This window comes from Engraulis encrasicolus, chromosome 14, assembly GCF_034702125.1.
Source record: "Engraulis encrasicolus isolate BLACKSEA-1 chromosome 14, IST_EnEncr_1.0, whole genome shotgun sequence".
In the NCBI taxonomy this organism is placed as follows: domain Eukaryota; kingdom Metazoa; phylum Chordata; class Actinopteri; order Clupeiformes; family Engraulidae; genus Engraulis; species Engraulis encrasicolus.
In genome coordinates this window covers 23,919,354-23,947,293 of record NC_085870.1, presented here as the reverse complement: position 1 = coordinate 23,947,293, position 27,940 = coordinate 23,919,354, and the positions used below count along the sequence as shown (strand labels likewise).

The window sequence follows — 27,940 nt, the reverse complement described above, 5'->3', positions numbered from 1 at the left end:
TTTCTGATATGTGGCAAAAGGAATCAACAGTTAAGTGACTGGTTGTGGCAGATAGATACATGTTGTGCTTTGTGGGCAAAGACTGACTTGCAGAGGTAGGTGAACATGTAAAAGTGTAAACCACATTTGAAGGTGAAAAGTATTAATGACAACTCATCCAATAGGACCTTTTCCCTTTCCCTCCAGATGCCTTGTGATGTCATACTCAGTTTACAGCAGAACACAGAGCTGCCTGTCGTCGGCCATCATTCCTCCACATGGTGACCAGAGAGGCTTTTGTGATGCGTAGGCTATACGCAGAGGTGGAAAGAGAACAGAAAATGTGTACTCAAGTAAAAGTATCTTTACTTTTCCTAAATTCTACTCAAGTACAAGTAAAAGTACCTATCTAAAAATCTACTCAAGTAAAAGTAAAAAGTACTTCACTTAAAATGTAATTTGAGTAAAAGTTACTTAGTTACTTTTAATTAGCTTTCCTCTTGAGAATGTCATGTTTATTTTTCTTGAATATCGTCCTCCATAACCTCTATCTCTTGCTTGGCACCAGCCATCATCCAATACATTGATACAAGATAGTAAAATAGTGGAAATGCTGTGTGCCATCCTGCACAATCTTTCATTTCCGGCGGATTGTGGCATTATTGTGCATGGCATTTTGTCTCTCAGTCATTTTTTTTACTCAGTACTCAGGCCAGGTTCCAGTGTAATTGAGTAAAGTACTTGGGTCAAAATGTACTCAAGTACAAGTAAAAGTATTAATTTAAAAAATTACTTAAAAAGTACAAAGTATTCATAAAAGCTACTCAAGTACAATACTTGAGTAAAAGTAATTAGTTACTTTCCACCCCTGTCTATAGGAGGACTTGAGTGTGGGAAAGTCAAATGAGCGTTCTAGCGGCAACAACACCAGCCACAGACCTACGTCTACAGCTGGAGACCTGGGGGTGGGTGGTTGGGTGGGGTTTGGGACGGGGGGCTACCCTCTTAAGTCTTTCTTAAGAAGAGTTTCCCTCCATTTCCTAGTCTCAGAAGTTTCCCTCCATTTCGATGAATGCCATTCAGAGATTCCATTGATGAATGTCACCTGCTGCAGCTGATGGGGGGCAGAGGGAAATCGTCTTTCCCTCCAATTTTGTAATCGTATTAAGTTTTTCTGCATTTCCACTATGCAGAGTCCTTCACTCATTTCAATGTTTGCGTCATTTTTCACATTCATTTCAGAAGACAATATTGGCATGTTATCCACTGTTCAGCTCATTGTTTCGTCATATGTGTCACATAGGCAATAATAGTCATTTTAAACTGTAGGCTTATCAATCAATGTAGGCCTTTGATATCACAGGTTTGTTACAGTGAATTACCAATTTAAACATGCAAAATGAACAATCAAAATGTTTGGGTCGACACGGGAAGGGCCACTGTATTATTTCTTCAAAAGTTTTAAAAGGACAGTGCCCAATATTTTTCTCTATGAAAACCACTAATCAATATAGGCCTATAGGCAGGGCCGCTGACAGCTTTGGCTGGGCCCGGGACAAAAATCTCTGACTGGGCCCCCCTTCCAACGNCACCGACAACATCCCCCCCCCCCCCCCCCCCCCCCGGCGCCAAAAAAACCTAAACAATTTTACCATTCTGAAAACATAACATTGTTCTATCCTTCCAGTCCAGCCTACATTTTTTGAAGAAACAACATAGATAGGATTCACATTCCTATTAATAACAGAAGTGTAGCCTGAGTGTAATTTGGCAATTTGAAGGCTTGCACATCAAAACTATGACTGAGAAGGAGTCACCGTTTGCTAAACTGACCTCAAGTGACGTGACAGAGACATGGCCGTAGTTACATTTGAGGTTAGCGAGGTCCGGACCTCGCTCATTTCGAAGTCACTAGAGCGTCTTCAGATGTGGATTTTTACCTGCTTATTTGGTCAAGTGGCACTATTAACGTTTCGAGTTGTCACGACTTCTTCAGAGTCAATCACAGTAAAATGTCCACATCTGAAGATGCTCCGGTGTCCTCTGTTTGCACTAGCCTACTCATACTGCCCTACAATATCAGAACGCAGTATCTTGAAAATGGTCGAAAATGGGTTTAGACCGGAAATTGGCTTTAAAATACCTTCTTTTTCTTGTGTTAAATTTTTTTGGCCCAACTTGGTCCCGTTTCGGAAAAAAACGCAAAAAACTGATTATACTGCGCTTTTTGGTTTTAGGAGGTTACGTCTTACTAGCCAAGAACGCAGTATAATGCGAATTATACTGCACTTCTCCATTGACACCGTGGTTTTGGTGTAGACAGTAATACCACAACAGAGCGCAGTATAATGATTTTTCAGCTAAAAAGTAATGAGAATGTTGTTTTTTTTGCTTTTTTCTTGTGTGCATAAATTTTCACCATAAAAAAGTATTGTATGGAAGTGTCATCACCACTTTACCTCCAACACAGTCGCGTGGACAGAAAGGAAACTTTAAAGCCTTTTTTCTCAGTTTGGCATTTTGAATTATACTGCGTTCTGAAATTGTAGGGCAGTATAGTCTTTTCCCATGCAAATGAACAAGCGTGCTTTGTGCGCGCGGGTGGTACGACTCGTGGAAGAGAACGCAATTCAGACATCAAACAAGCTTGCTTGAGACACAGGTCGCCAACATGCAGTCACAGTTTTAAAACAGTAGCATAGGCTTATGCATAAGGAGTTTTGAGTAGGCTATCGTCTTTGACAACGTTGCCATTTGATAACTAAGTCACTATCTGTCAGAAACCGTCATTTGGTTTTACATAGGCTAGTGGAAAAAAGACCGACTGACACCATCAGCTGCATAAAATAGCCAATAAACATTAAAATTTAACCTCCGCTAAAAGCAGGCTGTCAGATCAAAATAATTTGATTGTAAATTGGAAGGGGCTATTCTTTCGCTTTTGCGTGTGCAGAAATAATAATTTAAAAAATAACAAGCGTGCATGTGACGCGAGGAAAATAATGTTCAGCTGACAAGACGTTCGTTTTACATATAACAGTGGGCTAGGGCCTAATCCACTCCACAACAACAGTATACTACATTACACCACGCCACAGTCCTAACTTGTAGGCCTAGCCTATGTCAACTTCAAGAAATCATTTGGTAAGTGAAAATAGGCTACCGTTTTTTTTGCTGTACTACCGTTAAAATAGGCTAGTATCCAAATGAAGAAGCATCTTCGTGTGGAGATACTTCCAAACGAGGCAGGAGAGTCCGAAAATGCGACTGTATGAAAGAGAATGTCCGGGCACGTTTCATATCATGCAGCTAAAACATGGATTCAAAGCATGATGATCAATTCCTTAAACGTGCAGCGCCACATTTCCCATTTTGCATAGGCAAATGTGCACTTCTGGAAGCAATGAATTTTAATCATATAAAGGCAGGGAATTTAAACAATCAGGGAATTTTGCACACCCTCAGCATCCCGTGGTTTGGATAAAAACTCATTGAAGCAGATGCCCTTACAGGTGTCAAAAAAAGTTTACTCCAAAATAGTTTTTTTTGCATCACCACAGAGATAGCTACCCCTTTACCTTTGGAGGAAAACAGCTTAAGTGTAATTCTCATTTGAAGAAGAAAATGTGAATGGCTGAGCAACTTGCCATCTGAGGATGCAGCTTATTGTGCAACTTGCCTCTGATGTGTTTAAGTAAAAGGGTCAAACGTAAGCTTCCTTACAAAGGGCTTTACTGACTGGAAGAATGCTATTTATGATAAAAGAGGCATGATACCAAAGCATAGCCACTCAAAGGGAACAGGCTGAGTTGGCTGAAAACACAACATATTTATTATACATGTTATGTACATGTTTACTATTTCACATTAGGCCTATATAGGCCTATAGCCTATAGAAGGGGCCTATATTTTATTATTTTTTTATTTTCTCTTATTTTTTATTTTTTTTAATTAATTTTAATCATATTTTGAAAAATTTCGCGCATCATGGACCTCGCCTACTTCACATGGCTGGCTACGGCCATGGACAGAGAGCAAGTGAACAGGAACACACAGAGTGTGCTGCTGTGCTCCCTCCCTCATCAAAGCCTCCCACAGCAGGAGTAGCCTAACACAGGAATATGTCAATTTACAGAAAACTATGCACAACGAATCTACACTGTATTTCTCCTCACAAAGTTAACAGGTTGATAATTTGTTAGCATCTGTGCTAAGCGGAGATTTAGCAAGCGTTTCGCTGTTTAAAAAGTTAGTTCTCCCTCTCCTGGCAGAAATGTGCCCGACGCACTAGCTCACACAACCAGAGATATAAAGCTGGACCTACTCTTAGAATCTCTGGTATGATTGTGTGGGCTCATATGCATTTTATTCTTAACTGACAGTCAGATTTGAAGCACAATGTTATTAAGCTGCTGTTCTGGTTAGGAAATAATACAATGTCCGTTTTCTATTGTGTTCATCCGTGTGCGCGTCCCTGCCTGAAACATTTGATTTGGAAACATATTTGCGGAGTAGGCTAATGCGCATATTCATAGATTCTATTAGATAGGCATATAGGCGTAAGCAACACAGTATAATTAAGCCGTTGTAATCAAATTATTCAGTGCCCCCTCTCTGTCTGATTGATCTCCGTGTGTCTTGCTCACGGCCTCCTGTGTCAGTTAGGCTACTTGACGACGGGACTGGAAAAAGTTGCCCCGTGTCTTACCTGGATCTGCTGCACAGCTGCTTTTACTGGTAGCCTACCTGCTGCATCACCCGAGTCTTTTCTGAAATATTTATGTAGAGAACCCCTCAGGCTTTTGGCTTCTTCATCTCTTTTTCGCCTTTCTTTCCTTTTCAGCGCTCCTGACTTGTGCATGTTGTTGACTAATTGGCTCGCGCACTGACCACTTATCGAATGATGTCGTCTTTTTTTCTAGAAAGACCAAACCATTTTGGAATAGGGGTGATAGGGGGTTATTGGCCGTTTTTTTCAAGGGCAATGAAGGCAAATATCTACACGTCATTGTTTGAATGCAAATAAAGCACATTTCTTCCCTAAATCAACACATTTTTGAAGTGACCATATAATAATTAATCCCAATGTCATGGGGGCCCAGTTATGGGCCCCCCTAGTCCAGGGCCCGGGACAAAAAGCCCTTTTGTCCCCCCCTGTCGGCGGGGCTGCCTATAGGCTATACATTAGCCAACAGATGCAGATCAAACAGTCTTTGAATGAATGGTCAGATCCCAAAGTGTGCTCTGTTAGTGGCATTGACCCCATAAGGGTCAGTGGTTTCCCACATCCTCCCATTGGCTCTGTGGGTCTCTCTGCATCACCCCAAACCCAGCACCTGTTCCCCTGAGCCTTGACCATTGTCCCCCAGCTATGGGAGAATCCAGCATGTGGCAGCTCCACACTCCCCATTGTCCTCTGCAGCTCAGCCATTGGCTGCTGACTGTGAGAAACTCCAACCAGCCCAAGACCCACACATTCACATGGAGATTTGGGAGTATAAATAGGGGGCATGAAGCCAGTGCTGATCACACTCACTCTGCAGAGCGAGAGAGATCAACTACAGCTGCAGCTATGGCGCCTACAATCACCTCTACAGCAGATCACCCAAAGGACTACATGAGTCTTTCCCACAAGGTAAATAGCAGAGCTTATTTCAAACTTGTTGGTTAATCTATTTATCAGTTTGACACTTTAATAATAATTCAGGACAAAGGAACTAATGTCTTGCCTTTTTTTTAAAGGTGAGAAAACCGATTGTGGAGAAGCTGCGCAGAGATCGCATCAACAACAGCATTGAGGAACTCAAGGCTCTCCTGGGTCCACAGCTCCAGAACCAGCAGCCCGAGTCCAAGCTGGAGAAAGCTGACATCCTGGAGATGACCGTTTGCCTCCTGAGAAAAAAGCTTCAGCAGAAGACTCTGCCCTTCTCCAATGTCGTTGCAGCAGGCCAGAGATTCTCCATGTGCCCTCAGAAGATTCCAGTTTTCCCATCTAAAGAGGAGCTTCAGGGGCGGTTTAGTGGAGCAATGCTGAACCACTTCCAGATCCTGAAAACATCCTCGGATGAAGACACTGTGGTGGCGTCAGTCCTGCCTCAACAGAACGTGCTGAATCAGCACAATGTCAACCAAGAGAAGATTCCAGCCAACAGCGCCCCCTGGAGGCCCTGGTAGACAACTTCAGTTCGAGTTTTGTATGACCACATTGGTCAACTCTGAAAAAAAGTGTGGACACTTGTTTTCCTTTGGAAAGAAAAGACATTTGGTTGTTATCAACTGCAAGTGATAACTGATGTTATCTTAATACGTTTTGAATTTCCTGAGAGGAAGGGGTATTTGCAAGTCTTTGCAAATGCAATGTCTTCAGTGAAGACCAAATGAAAAACTTTTAAAGATTTTTTTAACATATTGAATTCATGTTGTATACATAGGAGTAGATTCAATATTTGAATCATCCATAGTTTGGAAGATTGCCCTGGTTGTGCATGGCAGTGCTTCTTGACATGTCAAACTTACTTCACTGTATCATTGAAATATTATTATGCTTAACTTGTATTAAGCATGCTTATTTTTCTCTGTGGACGTTCCTTAAATGATGGAGAAATCTCAAGTATGACAAATTGTGACACTTTCTTAATATTTAAGAACAAATTGTAATATGCCCCATGTGGGTGTTTGAGCCATGTTTTGTTTATTCTATGAATGAACTTATACCTGCCTTTTTACACAAGGATGCCCTGATGTCTTCTGTGAAGACCTATGTAGGCTACATCTCATTTTTGAGAATCTGTAACACGTTCTTAATATTTGAGAAAACCATGTAATCTCCCAAAATGGGAGAATTTTAAAAATGTTTATTTTCTGACATGAACTTGAAACAGCCTTATTCATGAGGCATGCTGTTGTCTTTTTTAAAGACTGTTATAAAACCATGTTCAGGTGAGACCATGTCACCTTGACAGATATTTGTGAACATTTCTCAGAACATTTCTGATTGCTTTTCTTCTGTTACAAGAAACTGGAAATAAATTCCGATCTCTCAAATATGATGTTTTTGGTGTTTTGATATATTGGTTTTATTTAGTCACTATTTTGCCTTTTGCCAGCATGTAGGCCTACATCAATGGCAAAATTGCTTTAATTGTAGTCAATGGCACACTTTAGTAAGTATTCATGTCTGGGAAAATTACATGTTTCATGCATTAAAAATTCATGTCGGCCAATTACATGTCCAGCAATAGACATCGTTAGCTGCAAAACTAACCATGATATGCGCAGACAAGTAAATATGTATTTCTTATATATTATTATATATTTCAAATATTCAGGACAAGATCAAATTCGGGTATGGGTTACAATGGGCAGCAGTTTCTATGCCTAATCAGGCCACAATCCTATACTCTGCTTTTAAGAAGACTACCCGGTGTTGCTATTTAAAGCAACCACCCCAGCTGTTTAAATATGTCTCTCTTGAAAGAGCACCTCTGTCCCCACAGCTGCAGAGGGGGGAGGATACTAGATCTCCCTGACTAACATGAGGGTTAATACAGGGATGGACTGGGACCACAAAACCATCCAGGCATCTTTGCCATACAAGCTGTTTTCAAACTGCATCCTGCTTGACTAGTCTACTGTCTATATTCAAGAGATGGGCCGATGGGTCACCCCCTCTAAACTGTGGGGGTCACTCCCAAAAGAACAACAACATGAGCCATGGAGGACTGTCAGCCCACCGGGAAAATGTCCTGTAAGTCAGATGAGCAGTCCAGCCCTGGGTTAATGACACACTCCCATTGTTGCTCCATTGAAGATGAGTGAATGGAGAGAGTGTGGGAAAGCGTGGTGGAGTCTGTCACAGACAATGGGGACAAAATCCAAGTGGTAGTCTAGACAGATTTGCTAGCTGACATAATATCACTTTACAACACCCCCAAAACTCAAATAAAATATTTCTAACTTTTTTCTAAGGCATCATGTTTTACACTGAAGGTTTGGTGCTTCACTGCCAGTCAATGCTTCAATCAAATTGCACATGTGACTTGATAATTCAGCAAAGAAAAATCAAATTTGAAATTCATTTTCAGGGCATTCTCAGGGTAGTCTGGGTGAGCAGTCATATCAGACTTGTAGCCCAAAGGTTGCCGTTTCGAATCCCAACATGCCAGGTTGGTGGGGGGGAGTAATTAACCAGTGCTATCCCCCATCCTCCTCCATGACTGCAGTACCCCGAGAATGGTGCCATCCCGCCACACTACTCCCTTTTGGGTGCCATTTGGGACTGTCCCCTTGCACAGGTGAGGCATAAAATGAAATTTGTTGTGTGCAGTGTACACTTGTATGCTGTGGAGTGCTGTGTCACAATGACAATGGGAGTTGGAGTTGCCCCGTCAGGCTTTCACTTTCACTTTCATTTTCCTTGTTGAGAGATGTTGTTATGGTGTATTTATGTATGCTGCTGGAACTCTTCATTTCCTTCAGGATTAACAAGAGTTTACTCTACTCTTGGCCCTACCTTGGTTGATATGGCAGGACAATCGTCTACTACGTGGCCTACCCGGGTTCGATTCCCTACCTGGATCTTTTGCCGGACCTTGCCCGTTTCTCTCCCCCAACTCACTTCCTGTCTCCGCTTCACTGTCCTGTCTGATAAGAAACAATAAAGCTCGTAAAGCCCCCAAAAAATACTTTAGAAAAAGAGAGTTAGTCTACCCTTCTCTGCTCCACACCTGTATCTATGACTATTGGTGGTGATGCAATGACATTTCTGTTTAAATACAGTCTATAAAATCAATGTGCCTTGAGGCTCTAATAAGAAAGTACAAGTTGGCATTGAGCGACATATGCATTAAGGTTATTTAGATTTGAGCTGTTTTATTTAAACGGTGGGTATGTTAGAGCTGAATTAACACAATCTACTGCAAATGGAGGTTCTAGCTTTTAAATGCAACTTATTTCATGTTTGTATGTGCTTCGAAGGCTGCAATATTTAGGTTTTAATAGGGAGAGGGCACCTTTTCCCAGAAACGGCTTATGCTAAAAGGGGTTTAAAAAGTGTGAGTAACACCGTTGGTAATTGTACTGTGATATATTTTGTTTTCCGCACTATAAACCAGTCCTTTCATCTGTGAAGATTCTCATTTTCATCTAGTAAAAGGGAAGTCACTTGCGCTCTAACCTTCTTGGTGCGTCCAGTCCAGGACGGTATACAATGTAGAGTAAACTGGTCCACTTCGGAAAGACTAGGCCAGGGATGACTGGAGCACTCAGATACTTTTTAGTATTTTATTGTGGTGAAAACATAATGACTGACGTTTCGACGCTGTATGTGTCCTTTTTTACTCTGAAGAAGACGCACACAGCGTCGAAACGTCAGTCATTATGTTTTCACCACAATAAAATACTAAAAAGTATCTGAGTGCTCCAGTCATCCCTGGCCTAGTCTTTCCGAAGTGGACCAGTTTACTCTACATTCTCATTTTCATCTTTTATATATATTTTATATTAAGTTCCAATCTAAGTCTTTACTATGCACCTATCTAAGTTTAAGTTTGTATAGCCTATATTTCTGCCTCTGGAATGCATTTCACTCATAGCACCTGAATAGGACACTGGAGGTTCAGCTGATCTATTCAGGGCTCCATGGAGGGGAATTAGCATATGGAAGGCACACTTCTATTGTGAGCAGTAACCTCCACTGGCTGGAGAGTGTGGGAAAACCCAGGAGAGGAGAATCCCAGTTCCTGGCTCATTAGCATCCTCGCCGCGGCAACCAGCAGACATTCCACAGACACGCACAAGGGGCAAAAAAAGAGAAAAATCCTGCATTCCATTTATTGTTCCGCACGCCAATGCGCATTAATGTGCTTTGATGAAATGTTAATGATGAAGGAACTATTTTTTTTTCCATGTCTGTGTCTGCATGCCTTACATTGCAGAGTGTTTGTAACCTACTAGACAAATCCTGAAGTCTGGCTTGCCTGGTGTATAAGCTTAAGTGTGTGCCGATTTTCCACACAAATGATGTGACTGAATGTGCACAGAGTGAGTTCCATCACGCAAGGAACGTTTTTACCATTTTATACCACTGTTTATGTATTCTAGCACATAGGCCTACGTTAGATCTGCTGATAACACCAGCCAACTGGTCAAATACTGGTGAAATTTCAGTTTGGCTGGTAGAATAGAAAAACTTCTTATCCACTTTGACCCATTAGTGAATGTGTATTTGGCTAAGATTAACATATAGCCATTTTGGCTGATGAAGTTCATTTTGAGCCCTGCTGATAATATATGATGTACGTATGCCAATCTGTAGTTCAGTATAGGTGAGAACACATAGTCATTATAAATAGCTATTATCTGAGGCTTTCACATCTAATTGCTTCGAAATTAACCCCACATGATCAAACATTATAGAAGGTGCAACTATTTCTCCCATCTTATATTCCTTTAATCCAAATGTTTGTAATGCAATCTGTGTCACTATGTGTGTCAATTACAACACAAAACTTATATTTTGTTTGTGTGCTTTTGGTGGACGTGATTAGAGGTGTAGTAAAGCACTCTTTATCATGCATACAGCAATAATTTAGACTAGAATTTAGAATTAAATTTAGAATTAAAAAACACCCTACTTGACACCGACGTCATATGTATGACATAACGGTGTCATAAAGCATGAAATTCAGTTAAGACAAAGACAGGTCTATGTCAACTTTATATGGAAAACGTTTATGACTTGTTCATGACACTATTATGACACTGTTATGACACTGTTATGTCATATGTATGACGCTGGCGTCAAGTAAAGTATAACCCAATACAGTAATGTGCCTCAACTAACAGGAGTACACGCATTGTACAAGCATCTGGCACATCTGGGGCCATCCACTGACAGTAAAGCAAACAAACCGATGATACTTACAATGGGACTAATAAGAATCTGATTTTGAATACTAAAAAACATTGTTTTACACAATTAAAATATAACAAAGAGATGCAATGATGCAAAAATGTTGTTTTACTTTGAAGATGCTGATCACACAGTTGATTCAAAAGATTTTATATGCATAGGGTCTGGATTACCTTGGTCAGTAGTTCGGTTTAGGGTATACTTGCTTAGAATCAGTGCTTCAGTTTATTAGTATTTTGATTGAGTTAAAATGCATTTAGACCTTGTTGACATGTCTGATTCAAAATACCAAATTTGCTTATATACAGGTAACAAATGAATAGGCCTATCAATAAAACAGGCCTGATATTTGCCATGTGAAAATTGTGAAGGTAGACAGAAAATTGCTTGAAATTGTGATCTAAGAGAATCTCAAATGTCAGCGTGATTGACCCTATCAGACACAGATTAAGTCTCCTCTCAGGGTCAGTGGTTTCCCACATCCTCCCATTGGCTCTGTGGGTCTCTCTGCATCACCCAAACCCAGCACCTGTTCCCCTGAGCCTTGACCATTGTCCCCCAGCAATGGGAGAATCCAGCATGTGGCAGCTCCACACTCCCCATTCATTGTCCTCTGCAGCTCAGCCATTGGCTGCTGACTGTGAGAAACTCCAACCAGCCCAAGACCCACACATTCACATGGAGATTTGGAAGTATAAATAGGGGACACGAAGCCAGTGCTGATCAGATTCACTCTGCAGAGATCTGGCATCGAGATAGCCAGCCATGGGTCCAAAAACCAATTACGACGCAACTGGCCCAAGGGAGCACCTTAAAAGGTAATTTATAATTTACAACTGGACTGTCAAGTGTATACCATCCATTTGTTTACCAATGTTAAAAGCCATGATAATAACTTAAGCGTTGGAGGTGTTTGTAATTTAGGCCCTAACTGTATCTTGTGTTTTTTTTTCTGCAGCTGGGCGAGTAATATCTACCTTATGAATTGCCAATGGGGATTGCTGAGCATGCACATAGCTGGGGGCAACCTTGGGAATGGCAGTCAGGCGACTGATTGCAGATGAGCCATTACTCTACCTAAGGCCCGCCTTCCACATGGGAGCCTCGCCTCTACCCGACCCGAGGGATTCTCCGAGTGAGCACCCCTGAGTGCCGTACGCCTAATGCCTGATAAGCAGACAGTGCAGAGCAGAGCAGATGAGGAGGACTGATTTGTCCCAATCTTATCTCTTCAATCAACCAGCTGGCCACCTGGGATTCCAAGGAGAGAAGAAGACAGAGAGCGAGAGAGTGCATCCAGAGCCTTTGCCGACAACACCAGCCAGCGGAGACAGTCCTGCAGAGAACAATTGAGTCCTCCAAATGCTGCCCCCTGGGGGACATGGCTGAATCCTACAGACTGAAATCCTCACCTTCTCTTTGTCAATGGCATGGACTGAATGTCCAGCAGGGACAAATGTTCCCCAAATAGGCTACTTTGTTGTGTTTACGCCTGCCCATTGACAGGATCTTTGTTTTAATATGATGGTAACCATCTCGATTGTTGATACGCTCCAGAGGAGATGTTTTTGAACGAAATTAGGATGCTTACATTCTATGAATGTTTTAACCCTTTGCACGGAGCCTGTATTATAACTGTATTGTCAACAAAAAATGCTCATTACTAAGTCTTAATATATTACTTAAGACTCTCAGTAATGTCAGTGCTGTTATGATGTAGTTGAGTGTTTTCAGCAAAGAGTGAATTGGTCCGTTGGGGCCCATCTGCAGTAAGGAATCACTGACATTTCTTAATTGTTGAAAAAAAAATGTTAAAACATTGTCAATAATATCTGTAAAAAAAAAACAAATGGTCACTTCACCACAATGCATCACATTGATTTAGAAAAATGAGACTCGGAGAGCCATCTTTTTTTTATCTCTTTGTAAGATTTGCAGTGTTTTATTTTAAACACACTGCTATATTTCTATCTTCTATGAAGACACAGTATGTTTGACATATGTAATTCATTTCTGGTGAATATTTATCTCAAGGAATCCTTAATAGCAAGTTTCAATGTAGACTGCCTGTATAAGATCACCATGTGATTGCATGCAATAATTGCTTGCATTTATGAAAAATGCGAAAATTGTATCTTCCTTTGGTAAAAGAGGTGTACGTACTATCCCATACTCTGTTAAGAGTGATGCAAAATGTTTATATTGTCTCAATATTTGCCAAACATCTCATGGGATGTTCAGTGGGCCATAATGTCTCATTGGTGAGATATGCTAAACACCAAATAAACGTTTGTGTCAATCACATTATCTTTTGTCTGAAGTTTGTCTTAAAAAACACACACATTTTGCTTGTTTAAAGGGACACTGTGTTAGCCTGATTTACATCATCTGGCTGCGTTCGGCTACGTCACGTGGGGGCGTTCCCATGCCTCACTACCATCATGGTAAGAATCAGGTACACTGTGCAGGAAATGGTCAAAAAAGGTACTGCAACTATGCTGCTCATTGAAACTGGGTTGGCTATCGCCAAATATTATATTTACATAAACATTTACTAAGTAATAAACAAATATTTTCTAGTATGGTCCAAGTAGAGTCATTTTTGCAGCTAAAGATGGCTATTTTTGGAAATGTAAAATGGCGGACCATGGAGAAGATCCCCCTTTACATCTATAAAAAGTGCAATTTTTCCAGTCATAATGAATAGGCCTACTTAGAATTTGATGGTGGTGGTAAGTATTCATGAAAAAGGTAGCATTAGTGAATGGGCAGCATGAATTCTGGAAATAAACAACTAAAAATCTCACACAGTGTCCCTTCAAAAGCCAATCGGGCCTATAGGTTTACACTTTCAGTTAGTGATGGGGTGGGTTAATAAAAATTAAAGTCATTTGAATGGCAGAAAATAGATAAGAAACAAATAATTAAATATGAGGAATGTTTAATAAGTGTCTTCAATACAACATGATTTAAAAACAATCATTGCTGAATTTTATCTGGGGGCATGTCACACAACGCCTTTACAAAAGGCAAAAACCTTAATAGAGAGAATGAATTCAGTCCAACTTCTTGTCACAGATGCAGGATAGTGAAGTCATGAACAGGCTGAAGAAATCCTCATAGGTTTGACAGTATACAGGAGCTTAAATGTCTGTTGCACCTCAACACGTCATGGAGTAGCAGACCACTTCCTAGGCAGGGCCGCTGACAGATTTGGCTGGGCCCGGGACAAAGTCATCTGAAAGAATCCCAAATCTGACACTGAACAATGTATTGATGACCCATTTCTGGGGCCCCTGTCTCCCTGGGCCCGGGACATGTTACCCCTTTGCCCTCCCTGTCTGCTTCCCTGAGCCTAGGCATCCTGTTACCATGGTCGCCACAGGGCTTTTCGCGCTCTCCACGTTGGATGTCGCTTTGACGGCATGTAGAACTGCGGGCGCGACTCTGAAGGCAGGCGCGTGCTCATGCTCACTTTTTGACGCACGTAAAAGCGCTTGATCTGCTCTCGTGCCGCAGGTTGCAGTGGCGCGTGTAACGACAGGTGACGAAGTGTTTCTTGCAGGCAATGTGAGAAGCCGCAGTGGTAACTTTCGTTAGACTTTGATGATGCCTGTTCCTTCAGGAATCGCACAGCCAGCTCCAAAATGTCAGCTTTCTCCAGCCTGTCCGGATTCTGCTCTGCCGTCTGATGCGTTTGAAGTAAAGTCCTCAGCTCCTCAATACTGTTGTTGATTCGGTCCCTTCGTATTTTTTCAATGATTATTTTGCGAAACTGCAAAATGGAGAAAAGAAAGACACGTTATTGGAATCCAAATAGGCTACAGTCCTTGCACGTCTATGATAATTGGTTCAGCCACAAACATTCAAATAGTCAGGGTCATCTAAATTACCTTAATGTTGTCTCGAGCGAACAAGGATGGAATTGACTCATTTGAAGAGTCCATTTTGCACTCTTGCGATGCCATCGTAGTGTGCGCTCTCGCCGCCGTCGGTGTCTGTGAGGGTAGGCTCCCAAGTGTTGCTCGAGGTATTTATACCTCCGAACAGCAATCTGATCCACAACACCTTAAATCTTCCCACAGTCTAGCCTAGGCTAACTACCGAATTGCAGCCAATGGTGGCAATATATGTTTTATGATTGTGTCCGGGTCCCCTAAAACGTGTGGGATTGCTTCCTCTGTCGGTGTGGGAAAACAATGACACGAGCCACTGAGAAGCACCTAACACCTGCTGGGACAGACACAGTCCGCGCTGCCATGCAATGACCAGGTAATAAAGTTCCCCAGACACGCTTCAGGACTTTGATCCAAAAGTCATAAAAAAGCCTTACGTGAGATACCTTCCATGGGAAACGTCGACACACGTTCTCAGGCAATTAAACTAGTCTACCAGACAGAGGTGTTTGACAAGCCGTCAGTTTACTTTATTCCACGCGTTTCTCCTCAGCATGGATGTCTATTGATGTTTTCTCAGATCACCGTTTAGTTCTGTGTGACTTAATCTCAAATCTCAATATGTTTGCTACCTAAATTACATTGGTCTACAGTTATCAGTAGTTGACATGGCATAGGCTACAAACACCAAACAGGTTTCAATTATGCCTGTGCTACCCCCCTTGCAGGTGAAATATGATGCACCAGCAAATTGTTGGATTTTATTCTGGTATGTGAATGGTTCCATGCGCAAAAAGCCTAATGCGTCAAGCATTATGCCTTTTGCGCATGGAACCATTCACATGACGCATTAGATTTTTTGCGCATGGAACCATTCACATGCTAGAATAGAATAGAATAGAATAGAATAGAATAGAATAGAATAGAACAGAACAGAACAGAACAGAACAGAATGGAATAGATATTTATGCAGGCTATTTATTCTCCTCTCGAAAAGTTCTTCTGAGCCATTCACAGTAGCCTATGTCTGATGCCAGTATTGAATAGAATACAATAGAATGTCTTATTGTCACTATTCACGTGTGCAATTATATATACACTACTTTTAATGTATCTCTGAAATGTAGTATGTCATGTCTGTGCTAGTTCTACATTCAACTGTAGGCCATATTCCATAGGCACATGCTCAACGTTTAGACTCATGAGTGCAATTCTCTGTCAGCTTACTGAAGACATCATCTCCCTGCTGCACAAGCAAACTGAGATACATTAAAATGTACAGCAGCTGCCATACGAATGCTTTGTAAACAGATGCCCTGTTCTGATGAGGCAAGTCAAAGCTGTAGCTCGCTGCTCTGCCTGTATTTACTATCCACAAGAGTCTTATCGGCAGTGGGAAGGTTCCCAGGTAATAAAACAACTTGTGTGTCCTCACCAAGCCTGCGTCTGTGTTTGTCTGTTTGAGTAGCCTACTTGTAAACCATCAATGAACCTCATCTCCAATTCTACTACAGCATTGCTTTTATCAGTAATAAATGTCTGTTGGCCATCTTTCATGGCATTACTGCTCCAAACAAAAATGACAAACAGTGATCACAGTTATTCATGACCCATAGAAGAGAAGAAATATTTGTTTTCACACACCACGCTCTTCATCAATTTGTTACTAGATAGTGAATAGGGGCTTGTGTGTTGGTGAGGGGCGTGTGTGTAAATCCTAGACAGATTTATTGAGGAATGTGTGTAGTAGATTTATTTTTGTTTTGGCCACCTCAAAACCCTGGCCAGTGAGAGTGTGGGAAAGCAGGTCTTGCCCAGGATGCTTGGCTTTGTTATGCTAATGAGACCCTATAAATAGGGGAGTGAGGCTCTGGTGACAGACCACTGGCCTTCCTCTGACAGCACCAGCAACACAGAGACACACACAGAGACACACTCACTCAGGAGCTCTCCCACTCTGCTAGAATGGCTCCTTCCATCAGCGTTGACTTTGCCAATTCTGAGCTCTCCAACAAGGAAAAACACAAAGTAAGTTAAAGCCTTAATAACATTATTCAGCACAAAGCATTTTCTGCTTTAAAAAAACAAACAAAAAAAAACCTTGTGACTTGAACTTAAGACCATGACACTCATCATTTTTTTTCTCCTTTCCTCAATTTTTAGCTGAGAAAGCCAGCGGTGGAGAAGATGCGTCGGGATCGCATCAACAACAGCATCGAGCAGCTCAAGGCCATGCTGGAGAAGGAGTTCCACAAGCAGGACCCCAACGCCAAGCTGGAGAAAGCCGACATCCTGGAGATGACCGTGCTCTTCCTGAAGCAGCAGCTGCTGCAGTGCCACAGCCAGGCCGGCAGCGGCCGCGGCCCTCAGCAGCAGCAGCAGCAGCAGGCCCACAGCGACGGCTACTCGCAGTGCTGGAGAGGAGTCCTCAGCCTCCTGCCGGTCAAAGCTGAGATGGACTACTCCTCTTCCCTCCGTAACAACTGTCACGGTGTCCAGACTCCGAGCATCACCGTGCCCACGGACTTCTCTCCAGTGTCCCCAGTCCTCCCCTCTCCTCAACACGACCACCAGGCTCTGGTGAAGCAACTCTCAGTCACTAAGAAGTCTGTCTGGAGACCCTGGTAAAACAAAACAAACAAACAAAAAAAGACATCAAAAAGACTGTCTGTATTTCGTGTCGAAAGATCATATTCTTTGTTATTGCTGATGTGCAGCAGAATGATGTTGAATGTCGAGTGCATTGTTCTCTACATCTGCCATGTGAGGTGCATGTGTCACCTGAAGACTGCAGTACATCTTATAGATGCTCTAGCCATGACTCCTGTGGAGTTCAGTTGTAAGCTCATGAAGCATGTGTACTCTAAACCTTTTTGGTTAATTATTGGTTTGTGCCTGTGGCACTTGGGTTATGTCATATATAATGCACCCTGAATTATGTCATTTGAAAATGTACAATAAATATATTTTTATAAATGTATGTCATTGTGAACGCGTTTTCTCTTAGTAAGAGACTATATTTCTCTGAGTAAGACTTACTCATAATAAGTCCAAACAACTCCATGGCTCCTTTGGTAATAAATGCTGGAGAAACATCCTGAACACAAGTTTTATATTTTTTTTGCACAGAAAATGGCTAGCCTAAATGTAGTGACATTGTTTAGTGAAATGAAGCCAGCGTTCAGGTGTCGTTTTCATCTTACTTTACATGACTCACATAGTGTGCAGTGAAATATTTATAGGAAATATGCACTGTTACTCTCTTTGTGGATGATTTATCGATGTAGGAGAGAGTCTGCGTATACACTGCGTCTACAGTATATGCATGTCCAACATTTTATAATGTGCTTGCCCGTTTTTAAATAGCTTTAAAAGTGTGTGCGTGCGTGCGGGTGCGTGTGCAGGAGTGCAGGTGTGGGGGATGTGCAAATGCGTCAGTGTCTAAGTGAGCTGGACAGACAGAGAGAGAGAGAGAAAGAGAGAGAGATGGGGGGACACAGAGAGAGAGAGATGGGGGCGGAGAGTGAGAGATGGGGGGGACAGAGAGAGAGAGAAAAAAACGGGGGAGACAGAGAGAGAGACAGCAACAGACAGACAGACAATGAGAGAGAGAGAGAGACGGGGGCAGACAGAGTGAGAGACAGACAGACAGACAGACAGACAGACAGACAGACAGACAGACAGACAGAGAGAGAAGGAGTTAAGAGCGACTCAGGGGATCGTCACATGAACGTGCCTGCCCCGTGTTTGTCCGGCGTTCCCACAGTGCGGCAGGCGTAGTGTAGTGTAGTGTAGTGTGGTGTACAGTGTTGCCAGATGTGTCTGATCAAATCCCGCCCAAAAGGTGCTCAAAAACTGCCAAGAGGCGCTAAATTCCGCCCAATTTCAAAAAATGGTGTGGATTTCTATGGGCATGAAACTGCAGAAAAGAAAGAAAAAAAACGCCAAATGGCAGATTTTTCCCGGTTTTACCCACAGGCGGCCACCCCAAGCAGCCCAATTGGGGCGGTTCACTGCCCTATCTGGCAACACTGCTGCTGTCAGGTCCGGTTTCGTCAGACAGCTGCTGAGGCCTGTGGGAGAGAGGCCTGTATTGACGGTCACATGTGTGGAGCCGGCTTCTCCCAGGATTTCCCACACTCCGCGGCCCCGGCTCCCCTTTCATCACCCACACAAAGGAAGTGTGCCACACTAAATTATCCATTAGGCACGCTAGTGTGAATTCTGACCCCTCCATACTTTGGGCTTCCCCTCTAATCTATCCCAAGGGTAGTGGGGAGTAGGAAAGAAGAGCCTACTTGTTGCCTCTCGCTTAAAAAACAACGTCATTAATTTCTCTCCATTTTAGACAAATGGAAACTGCCACATTTAGTCAGGAATTATGTGCACAGTTGTTGATTAAAAAAAAAAGGAATATAGTTTAAAAGTATGGAGAGGGGGATTGTCATTGATTCATTCATTGATTTTCTTTTTTTGGTGTCATGTGATTGATTTAGTCATTGATTCACAGTGGTTGCCATGGGTTTTGTATAGCGTTGTGCGCATCAGTTATTATGCAAGTCATTTATCTTGTATTTCAGCTATATTTCTAACGAGTAAAGAAGACACACTCACACCACCGCCTAATGGTTTTCACAGTTCTTAACTGGGTACTGAATCCCACATAAACCAGAAAGGCTCTGCCCGAAACGTTCATGGGCGAATAAACACAGAAAAATCTGAAGATTGCTGTCCTTTGCTTCCTTTATTTAGATATAGTTTTAACCCACATACTGCTATCCTGTACTAGACTGCTGTAGGTTGTGTGTTTTTCACACTATCAGGACGCAGTAGTAGGAAGGCTCCTCGAGGGCATGCTGCTGGTGTGATGATGAGAGGGGTTTTATTGCGCCTGGAAACCTTTAGTCTAGTATGGGGAGGCTGAGCTGAGAGGAGGTGTGTAGTGTACCAGAGCATTCATAAGCGTCTGTGTGTGTGTGTCTGCAGTATATGTGTGTGTGTGGTTATGTGTGTGTGTGTGTGTGTGTGTGTGTGTGTGTGTGTGTGTGTGTGTGTGTGTGTGTGTGTGTGTGTGTGTGTGTGTGTGTGTGTGTGTGTGCGTGCGTGCGTGTGTGCTTGTGTCTTTGTGGGAATGTGGTTTCTTTGCATGTGCATATGGATGTATGACTGTGTCGGTGCACGTGCATATGTATGAATGAGAGAGAGAGAGAGAGAGAGAGAGAGAGAGAGAGAGAGAGAGAGAGAGAGAGAGAGAGAGAGAGTGTGTGTGTGTGCGTGCGTGTGTGTGTGTGTGTGTGTGTGTGTGTGTGCGTGCATGTGTGCGTCTGCGTATTGGGGGGGTTGCGGTGGTGGTGTCTGTACTTGCAGGAGATTAGGCTCTTGACACACCCTGTGTACATTGACAGCCCCCCCCCCTCTCATCCTCCCATTACCCGACACATTCTAAACCCACCACCACCACCTCGTCCCATCCCCCCCCCCCCCATCACCCCCACTGCCGCAGCGTGCTCATGCAGGTCTGCCTGCCTGCCTGCCTGCCTGCCCGCCCGCCCGCCTGCCTGTGCCTGACTCTAAAGCCATTGATGTTATCAGGTCCCGCAAAGCCGCTCTGTGATTGGCCAAGGAGTGTGGGAAAGCAGTCAGAGCTTGGGACCCAGGCCCTCAGATAAAGGCAGCAGATGAAAAGAAGAACGGCTGCCTGTTGCCATAAGCCGCCAGTTTACAACTCATTTTACCACCATTAAGGTAGCTAGCCTGCCTGGCTGGCCGTCGTAATCCCACCCTCACTCACACCACTTCCTATAGACCTCAGAATGAGCGGGAATCACTCACTTCTCCTGTCTGCTTGAGAAGCACTCATTCAAGCCATCAATGTGAATTATGTATTATTTTTGCACAGTTATAACAGCCATAGGCCATTCCATTTTTTTATGAACAGTCTTCACTATATTACATAATCTCACTGTTGTTGACACCTTTCAATATTCATCTTATATTGACAAAAAAACAAACAAACAAAATATGAAGTGGTCTGTGTCTAATGGATTAATATGTATACTTAAGATGCACATATTGTGATGATGATGATGATGATGATGATGCATTATTATTCCTATTATAAGGTTATCAGACATTGCCTGACATGCTTAAGTACTGTAAAATTTAAACATTTTAACTGTTTTGCTTTTAACTGTTCTTAAGTTTGTTGTCTATACACAGGTGTCGAATAGATTTGCCATTCTGACTATCACTATACTGCTACTGTTTTTAAAGCTGTACACGTTTGACGTGTTGCTGGCAATGAAAACAGTAAAACACACAAAGTTAAGGAAAGTTTTTTTCAGATTTATTCATGGACACACAGTGTCTTAAGTCATTTACAACACCATTGTGGCATAAAGTGGATCAGAAACAGTTTTGGAGTAGTCCATACAAAATTATGCACTCAATTATAATCAACGTTCAAATGAACTATACAATGAAACTCTGATTCTGAGTAACAATTTAGCATCCAACGTGATTATCAATATGATAACGCACGAGACAATTACTTTGTACATGCTCAAGCCAAATATAGAGTCACTACAACTAATCAGTTGTGTTAACAATGAAATACAAAGGCAAAGCTTTCATTTCGGAGGAAGCACTTCAACATGAAGCGAAATAATACAGATTCCAACTTCTCTTCGAGAGAAACATCACAAGGGCACGTTTACGCCATTCCAATATGAAGGCAAACGTTACGTTTGGAAATACATATCTCCTACAGCATGACGGCTTAGTAACACATCCATCAAGTTCACATGTTAACAGACAGGAGTCTGAAAGTTTTTTGTTGTGGGGGTTTGGTGGGTTCCGACCAAGACTACCAGGGTCTCCAGACCGGCTTCTGTGTGACGGCGCCGGGCTTCAGGGGAGCCTGGCTCTGCTTGAGACTGACAGGAGACAGGTGCAGGTCCTTGGGGAGGAGGCTGCTGGGTGTCGACGCTGACACGCCACGGCCGCCGCTGCTGGCTTGCTGACTGAGGTGCAGGACGCTGGCGTCCACCTTGGAGCTGAGCGACAGGAAGTGCAGCGTCTCCCTCCAGCACTGCGAGTAGCCGTCGCTGTGGGCCTGCTGCTGCTGCTGCTGAGGGCCGCGGCCGCCGCCGGCCTGGCTGTGGCACTGCAGCAGCTGCTGCTTCAGGAAGAGCACGGTCATCTCCAGGATGTCGGCTTTCTCCAGCTTGGCGTTGGGGTCCTGCTTGTGGAACTCCTTCTCCAGCATGGCCTTGAGCTGCTCGATGCTGTTGTTGATGCGATCCCGACGCATCTTCTCCACCGCAGGCTTTCTCAGCTAAAAAATCAGGAAAAGAGAAAAAAATGATGAGTGTCATGGTCACAAAGTCAAATAACAGTTAAATTCACAATAACAAAAAGGCAGGAAAAATGTTCTTGCTCTGAACCATGTACATAAAGCGGTACTTACTTTGTGTTTTTCCTTGTTGGAGAGCTGCTTGGAGTTGGCAAAGTCCATGTTGACAGTTGCAGTTGGAGCCATTCTCGTTTGACAGCGCGCGAGTGCGTCAGAGAGAGAGAGAGGGAAGTGCTCTTGTTTCAGAGGAGGAGGGCAAGTGGTCTGTGAGCTGAGGGAGGCCTCTGTCTCCCCTATTTATAGGGGCTCATTAGCATCACAAAGCCATGAGTCCCGGGCCAGATTAGGTTTCCCACACTCCCGGGCCAGTGGGTGAAGCCGCCACAACAATGGCACAGGCATCAATTATTCCATGCTTAACTGGCCGCCCTTACGGCTCAAGCCACAGGCACTGACTGGACCCTGTTTTTTTTTGTTTTTCTTTTTTTTTTTTTTTTGGAGAATGCAATAGCAACAGGCAACAGCCCTGGCCTGAACACAAGCTGGTCGTTACACTCACTTTTTATTACCTGGGAAACCTCTCGTGGGCTAATAAACTGTCTGTGTGTGGATGGGTGAAGAAGGGCATAATGGCTGATTCACACATTGGAAACAGGAGGTATTCTATAGCCTACCTGGGGAAAGAAAGGGGGGAAAAACATTGCATGAAAGAATGATGGATTGCGCTTGTCAATGTGTTGTTGGTTTTTTTATGTGTTTTGATTTGAATGACGTTGGAAGAGGCATCTTAGGAATGTACGGCACAAATGATCACTCTGTATGTATAATGTGTATTTTAAGACGTCTCCATAATATCTACTACACATAGACACGCGCATGTGCATGTGCACGTGTGCATGTGCGCCCGTGCACGCACATACACACACACACACACACACACACACACACACACACACACACACACACACACACACACACACACACACACACACACACACACACACACACACAGAGTCACACGAATGCTCACATTGTGAGTGTCAATTGGGCACAATTATGCTGTCCCCTTGAGGAAGGCACACTTCCATTGTCGGAGGCCCCCACTTCCCCCCGGGGAATAACGCGGTAATAAATGGAGAGTGTGGGAAACCCAGGCAGGATCCTGCTCACACGTCCCCTAGTCAATACAACACCCCCTCCTCCCCTCCCTCCCCCTCTCAAACACACACACACACACACACACACACACACACACACACACACACTTTGAACTGGGCGGCAAAAGATCTGAAGCATGCTCCGGACTGTGGGACGCGTGTGTGTTCCCACTGTGTGTGTCTTCTCTCCCTCTCTCATACACACATCACCACATCACCTGCTCTGAAGGCTTTAGCCTTGAAGACTCCTTTAGACTCCTCTATACCCACCCTGCTCTCTCTCTCTCTCTCTCTCTCTCTCATTAAGACGCACATGCACCCCCAAACATCTGCTACTGGCCCACTGTTTACAGTACTGAGGCAGTGCATGGGAACGGCTTTAGAAGTTCAAGACTATTGTTGTTGTTGATTGTATTCACCTGTCCGTTGGAACACGTTTGCATATAGGTGGAGCAGGTGGTGGGATTTTTATGATGATGATGATTATTATTATATATTACTATTATTTGTTGCTCAACATTGGGTGTACATGACTGAACATTCATAAGATGATGCAAGGAAGGCAACAGGTAAATAATGTGTTGCTTCCATATACAGCTGTTAAAGAAATATTCTGATTGGGTGTTTCATCATCAAAAACTCAGTTTCACATTTACCCTGGCAATATTAGTACAGTTTATACATCATTTATATGTATTTTCCCTTATATTTTTTAAAGTGTTAAATTCTATGCCATGAGAACCCTACATAGTTCAGTCATTAGTTGTAGTTGTCATGGTTATCCTGCAGCTCGCTAGCCAGATGCTCTGCAAGTTTTGGAGGGAAACCTTCACTCCACTTCCCTTTTGTTTCACTGCTGCCTCATCCCTCAAAGCTACACATTTCTCACCAGTGACTCACTCGTGACAAACTATGCCGATTACATAGAAGAGAAGAGATGGGGTGAAGGGGTGTGGAGGGTTACGAGGGTGGGCACATTGTTAGGGCCTGATCGCATTCCAGCATGGATATTCTCTCTTGATATTCGCTCTTGAAGGGGAAAGACTTGGCCTTCTAATGAGAGAGACACCCCCCCCACACACACACACACACACACACACACAACACACACACACTGGCACACTGCAGCCAGCTGCCACAGTGGCTCAACAGGGGCAGTAGAGCCCCTCTCCCCGCAACCCCCCCCCCCCCCCCCCGCCCCCCTCTTCCTCCTCTCCTCTCCTCTTCTCTCCCTCTCCTCTCCTCTCATCCTCATTCTCCTCTCTTTTCCTCTCATCCTCTCCTCCCTTCTCCTCTCCTCTCCATCTCCTCTCCACTCTTCTCCTCTTCTCCTCCTCTCTTCTCATCTTCCTCTCCTCTCCCCTCCCCTCCTCCCCTCTCCTCTCCTCTCCTCTCCTCTCCTGTCTCCTCCACTCCTCTCCCCTCCTCTCCTCCTCCTCCTCTCTCCACTCCTCTCCTCCTCCTCTCTCCTCTCCTCTGCGCTGTGGAATGTGTGAGAGCGTAGTCCTGCGCCTCTTTCCCACACTTCAGGCCCATTGAGCGTGCCCTCCTCCTCCTCCCCACGGCCGCCACTGATCCACCGCCACTCAATGGACCGTGCCCCGGCCCTCAATAGACCATCTGGACCTCTTCTTGTCAACACAAAAGCCACCCCCCCCCAGCACCCAGCACCAGCACCACCACCATCACCACAACCACTGCTGCCACACCTTGACATGGCCTCAGGTAATATGTCCTGTCCTGTCCACCTGTAAGACGTGAGGTGGGGAGGACAACATCATTGCCATACGTGTGGCAAACTCTTGAATTCTTTCTGTCTGTCTGTCTGTCTGTCTGTCTGTCTGTCTGTCACACACGCACACACACACACACACACGCACGCACACACACACACACACACACACACACACACACACACACACACACACACAATGCTGCATCCACTTTCCCACACCAGCGCATTCACTCCAACACACCAACATATATATTCACTGCCTCACAACACACAGCAACACACACGCCTCCCGCAAGTAAACAGTAACCAATAAATATCTGGGCCAAGGTTACTTGGGGGAATAACACGTTTAACTCAAACTTGTATCTAAGTGCCATTAATTTGGTTTTCAGCCCACTTGCCAGTGTGGACTTCCTTTCCTTTCAAAGTGGCCCACCAACGTGCTGCCAACTGTTGACACAGTATAAAAAAGAGAGAGGGGGGGAGGCTTTAAATGAAGCAGAAGGTATTCAACAATGCCACAGTTTCCCGCTCTGAGTGAGTAGCTTTTCAGGGCCCTTGGCTGGGTGAATGCCCCATCATGTGATGCTGGAATGCCATTGAGCCTGTATCCCCATGAAGGGTGCAAGAGGAGAGCGCGCCAGAGAGAGGAGAGGTCAGTATGTTCCCATGCAGGTCCTCCAGAGCTGACCGACTGCCTGGCAGGGGCAGGGGCACCCCACACACTGAGAGAGCATGACGCCTAGCATCTGCCACTCTCTTTTCTGTTTTTTTCCCCTCTCTCCTTCCTCTTCTCTGTCTCTCTCTCTCTCTCTCTGTGCGTGTGCGTGCGTGTGCGTGTGTGTGTGTGTGTGTGTGTGTGTGTGTGTACATGTGTGTAGGCTATTTGGGGGGTCCAAGGTGGAGGAAAGGCATATCACATGTGCAAAATAAGTTTTTTTTAAAAAAATCACCAATAATGTAGCAACTGGTAGTTTCTCTCTGCTGCTACATGAATGTCTTACCCACTATACTGTGCACAAGCTTTGAAGTTAGTTAACCACCAGTCTTACTTTTAGACACCTGTTTAGTGCCTGTTGCATGTCAGGGGTTCATATTCATGACCCTTAATAACACTATGCACACTGGCACATTTTGTGGGATACGTTATGCATGATGAGCATTAGAGATTCTGTAATTTTGGTTTTATTTAAAAAAATAATTTGGGTCTATGAGCTCTATAACAAGATTTGTATATGTAGGCCTATACAAAGTTAACCATAGCCTAAGCCTGTGATGTGGTTTGGACTTTCTTATTATTGTTTTTAAATTGGTCTATGTAGCCATGTTGGTCAGGCTTCAAACCAAAGCAAGATTTGAAATCATTCAATTTACAAAGTATTTTTTTTAAAGCCTACCTAGTTCAAGCCCTAACTAGATTAGCCTACTATCCTCCTGAGTGAACTCGTAAACCACCACTGTTTTGTGGTGTTTTCCCGCGCGCATGAGCCAGCTGCTCTCTTTTGAGCCCACCGGCGTCTTCTTCAAAGACTAATCCTGGAGGCTATGTTGTCGCAACTTTCCCACAGCAGCAATTCAATGGCAGAACAAAAGAAGTGTGCCGTCGTCACCATCCCATTAGTGATGGTCTCGGCAAAGAATCTCATTCCCAGGAGATTGCCTTCTTTGATAACTGCGCCTGTGGACAAACGGGGTCTACGGGCTTAAAAAAATACTGGCGCCAAATTGTGAAACGTGCCAATAAATATGACGCCAGCCATGCAAGGGGAGGTTTGTAAAGCGTGTAGGCTATACACCTTTTCAATCAAATTAAATAAAACATATAGACCTAATCAATCACTTAAATGTGATCTGAATGAAACGTAGCCTATGTGATACAAACATATAGCCCAACGTAATAGGACATCGGGAAACCTATAGAAAGGAACGCAGTCTTCCACGTTGGGCGGGAAGCCCACACTTAATTGTTCAGCACACTTCATTCATGCCTTGTCAGTTCTGTTTCCCGCCGTTCCTGTGCTATTCTTCACAGTGAATGGAAGGATGGGGCAGGGGGGGTTTAATAATGCTGTCACGGGCCATTTAGTCAACTATCTCACGTCTCTCAGTTAATGCGCACTCCACCTGTTCACGCGGGACGCACGCTTTGTGCGGTGGAGGGCACGGAGTTAGCTAATTGAAATACAGCCTTTGTGACATTTACGGATGGACTTCTGCTCATGTGATAACAGAACGGCAGTAGCGTTCACTCTCTCTGCCATGGCTACTTAAAGACCAGGATTTTTACTTCACAATCAGGGAAGGAACGCCATTTAACCTTTAAGCTTCGCCTTGCGAATAGAAGGAAATTACACTAGCTTGTACGCCTACCTCATTAATAATAGGCTACACATCCACACTGCACTATGCTGAACCTTTTAAAATAGGCCTACCGGTAGGCTGTCAACTACAGCCTAATAATGGAAAAGAAATGTAAGCATCTCACAAATGCGTCATTGGAAGCGGGTGCCGGAGCGCTTTTTGCGCATGCATTCTGTAGATTAAAAAACGGAAAACAACCACAGCGAGCCAAACCAAACGATTTCACGGCACATCTATGAGGCGCCGCAGAAGCCTACAACGCCACTTAGTGGCTGAATAAGAATTGCCTATAGAGACAGTGTCCTCAAATCACCTATGGGCAATTCGCTCTCAGCAGTTGTGTGACATCCCATTATGAAAAAAACGGTGCATAACCATAAAAATGCTCTTTTTCTGCAGTTGGTCCTATGCAGTTTGTGTAAAAAAAAATACTGCAGGTCAGTATGCCTATGCTATAATGCATGAAGTGCAGTGTTTAGGTTGTAGGCTACACATGGAGCTATGGGGGGGCGTTGAGAAGGATACAGCTGAGAGGGGTGGTGCTTA

The 27,940-nt window shown here is 43.7% G+C and overlaps 4 protein-coding genes across 4 annotated transcripts; 2 read left to right on the top strand and 2 right to left on the bottom strand.

Moving 5' to 3' along the window:
• Positions 1–5,529: 5,529 nt before the first annotated feature.
• On the top strand, positions 5,530–6,533 carry LOC134463196 (transcription factor HES-5-like). The gene is made up of 2 exons (XM_063216427.1): positions 5,530–5,614; positions 5,722–6,533. Exons 1-2 carry the CDS (start codon positions 5,552–5,554, stop codon positions 6,151–6,153), a joined length of 495 nt encoding a protein of 164 aa, XP_063072497.1. The 5' UTR covers positions 5,530–5,551; the 3' UTR covers positions 6,154–6,533.
• Positions 6,534–14,258: 7,725 nt separating this feature from the next.
• On the bottom strand, positions 14,259–14,859 carry LOC134463016 (transcription factor HES-5-like). Its single transcript, XM_063216273.1, has 2 exons — positions 14,785–14,859; positions 14,259–14,666 (listed from the first exon to the last, which is right to left on the bottom strand). The coding sequence occupies exons 1-2, from the start codon at positions 14,857–14,859 to the stop codon at positions 14,259–14,261; spliced, it is 483 nt and encodes a 160-aa protein (XP_063072343.1).
• A 1,893-nt stretch (positions 14,860–16,752) lies between these two features.
• Positions 16,753–17,415, top strand: LOC134463015 (transcription factor HES-5-like). The gene is made up of 2 exons (XM_063216272.1): positions 16,753–16,815; positions 16,951–17,415. The coding sequence occupies exons 1-2, from the start codon at positions 16,753–16,755 to the stop codon at positions 17,413–17,415; spliced, it is 528 nt and encodes a 175-aa protein (XP_063072342.1).
• A 3,772-nt stretch (positions 17,416–21,187) lies between these two features.
• On the bottom strand, positions 21,188–22,386 carry LOC134463195 (transcription factor HES-5-like). The gene is made up of 2 exons (XM_063216426.1): positions 22,256–22,386; positions 21,188–22,123 (listed from the first exon to the last, which is right to left on the bottom strand). The coding sequence occupies exons 1-2, from the start codon at positions 22,325–22,327 to the stop codon at positions 21,653–21,655; spliced, it is 543 nt and encodes a 180-aa protein (XP_063072496.1). The 5' UTR covers positions 22,328–22,386; the 3' UTR covers positions 21,188–21,652.
• Between the last annotated feature and the right edge of the window lie 5,554 nt (positions 22,387–27,940).

Bases quoted from the DNA above. Each gene is read 5' to 3' on its own strand.
- LOC134463196 (XM_063216427.1), top strand. From the start codon at position 5,552: ATGGCGCCTACAATCACCTCTACAGCAGATCACCCAAAGGACTACATG. The intron at 5,615-5,721 runs GTAAATAGCAGA...TTTTTTTTAAAG, and splicing joins ACATGAGTCTTTCCCACAAG to GTGAGAAAACCGATTGTGGA.
- LOC134463016 (XM_063216273.1), bottom strand. From the start codon at position 14,859: ATGGCATCGCAAGAGTGCAAAATGGACTCTTCAAATGAGTCAATTCCA. The intron at 14,667-14,784 runs GTAATTTAGATG...TCCATTTTGCAG, and splicing joins TCGCTCGAGACAACATTAAG to TTTCGCAAAATAATCATTGA.
- LOC134463015 (XM_063216272.1), top strand. From the start codon at position 16,753: ATGGCTCCTTCCATCAGCGTTGACTTTGCCAATTCTGAGCTCTCCAAC. The intron at 16,816-16,950 runs GTAAGTTAAAGC...CTCAATTTTTAG, and splicing joins CCAACAAGGAAAAACACAAA to CTGAGAAAGCCAGCGGTGGA.
- LOC134463195 (XM_063216426.1), bottom strand. From the start codon at position 22,327: ATGGCTCCAACTGCAACTGTCAACATGGACTTTGCCAACTCCAAGCAG. The intron at 22,124-22,255 runs GTAAGTACCGCT...CTGATTTTTTAG, and splicing joins CCAACAAGGAAAAACACAAA to CTGAGAAAGCCTGCGGTGGA.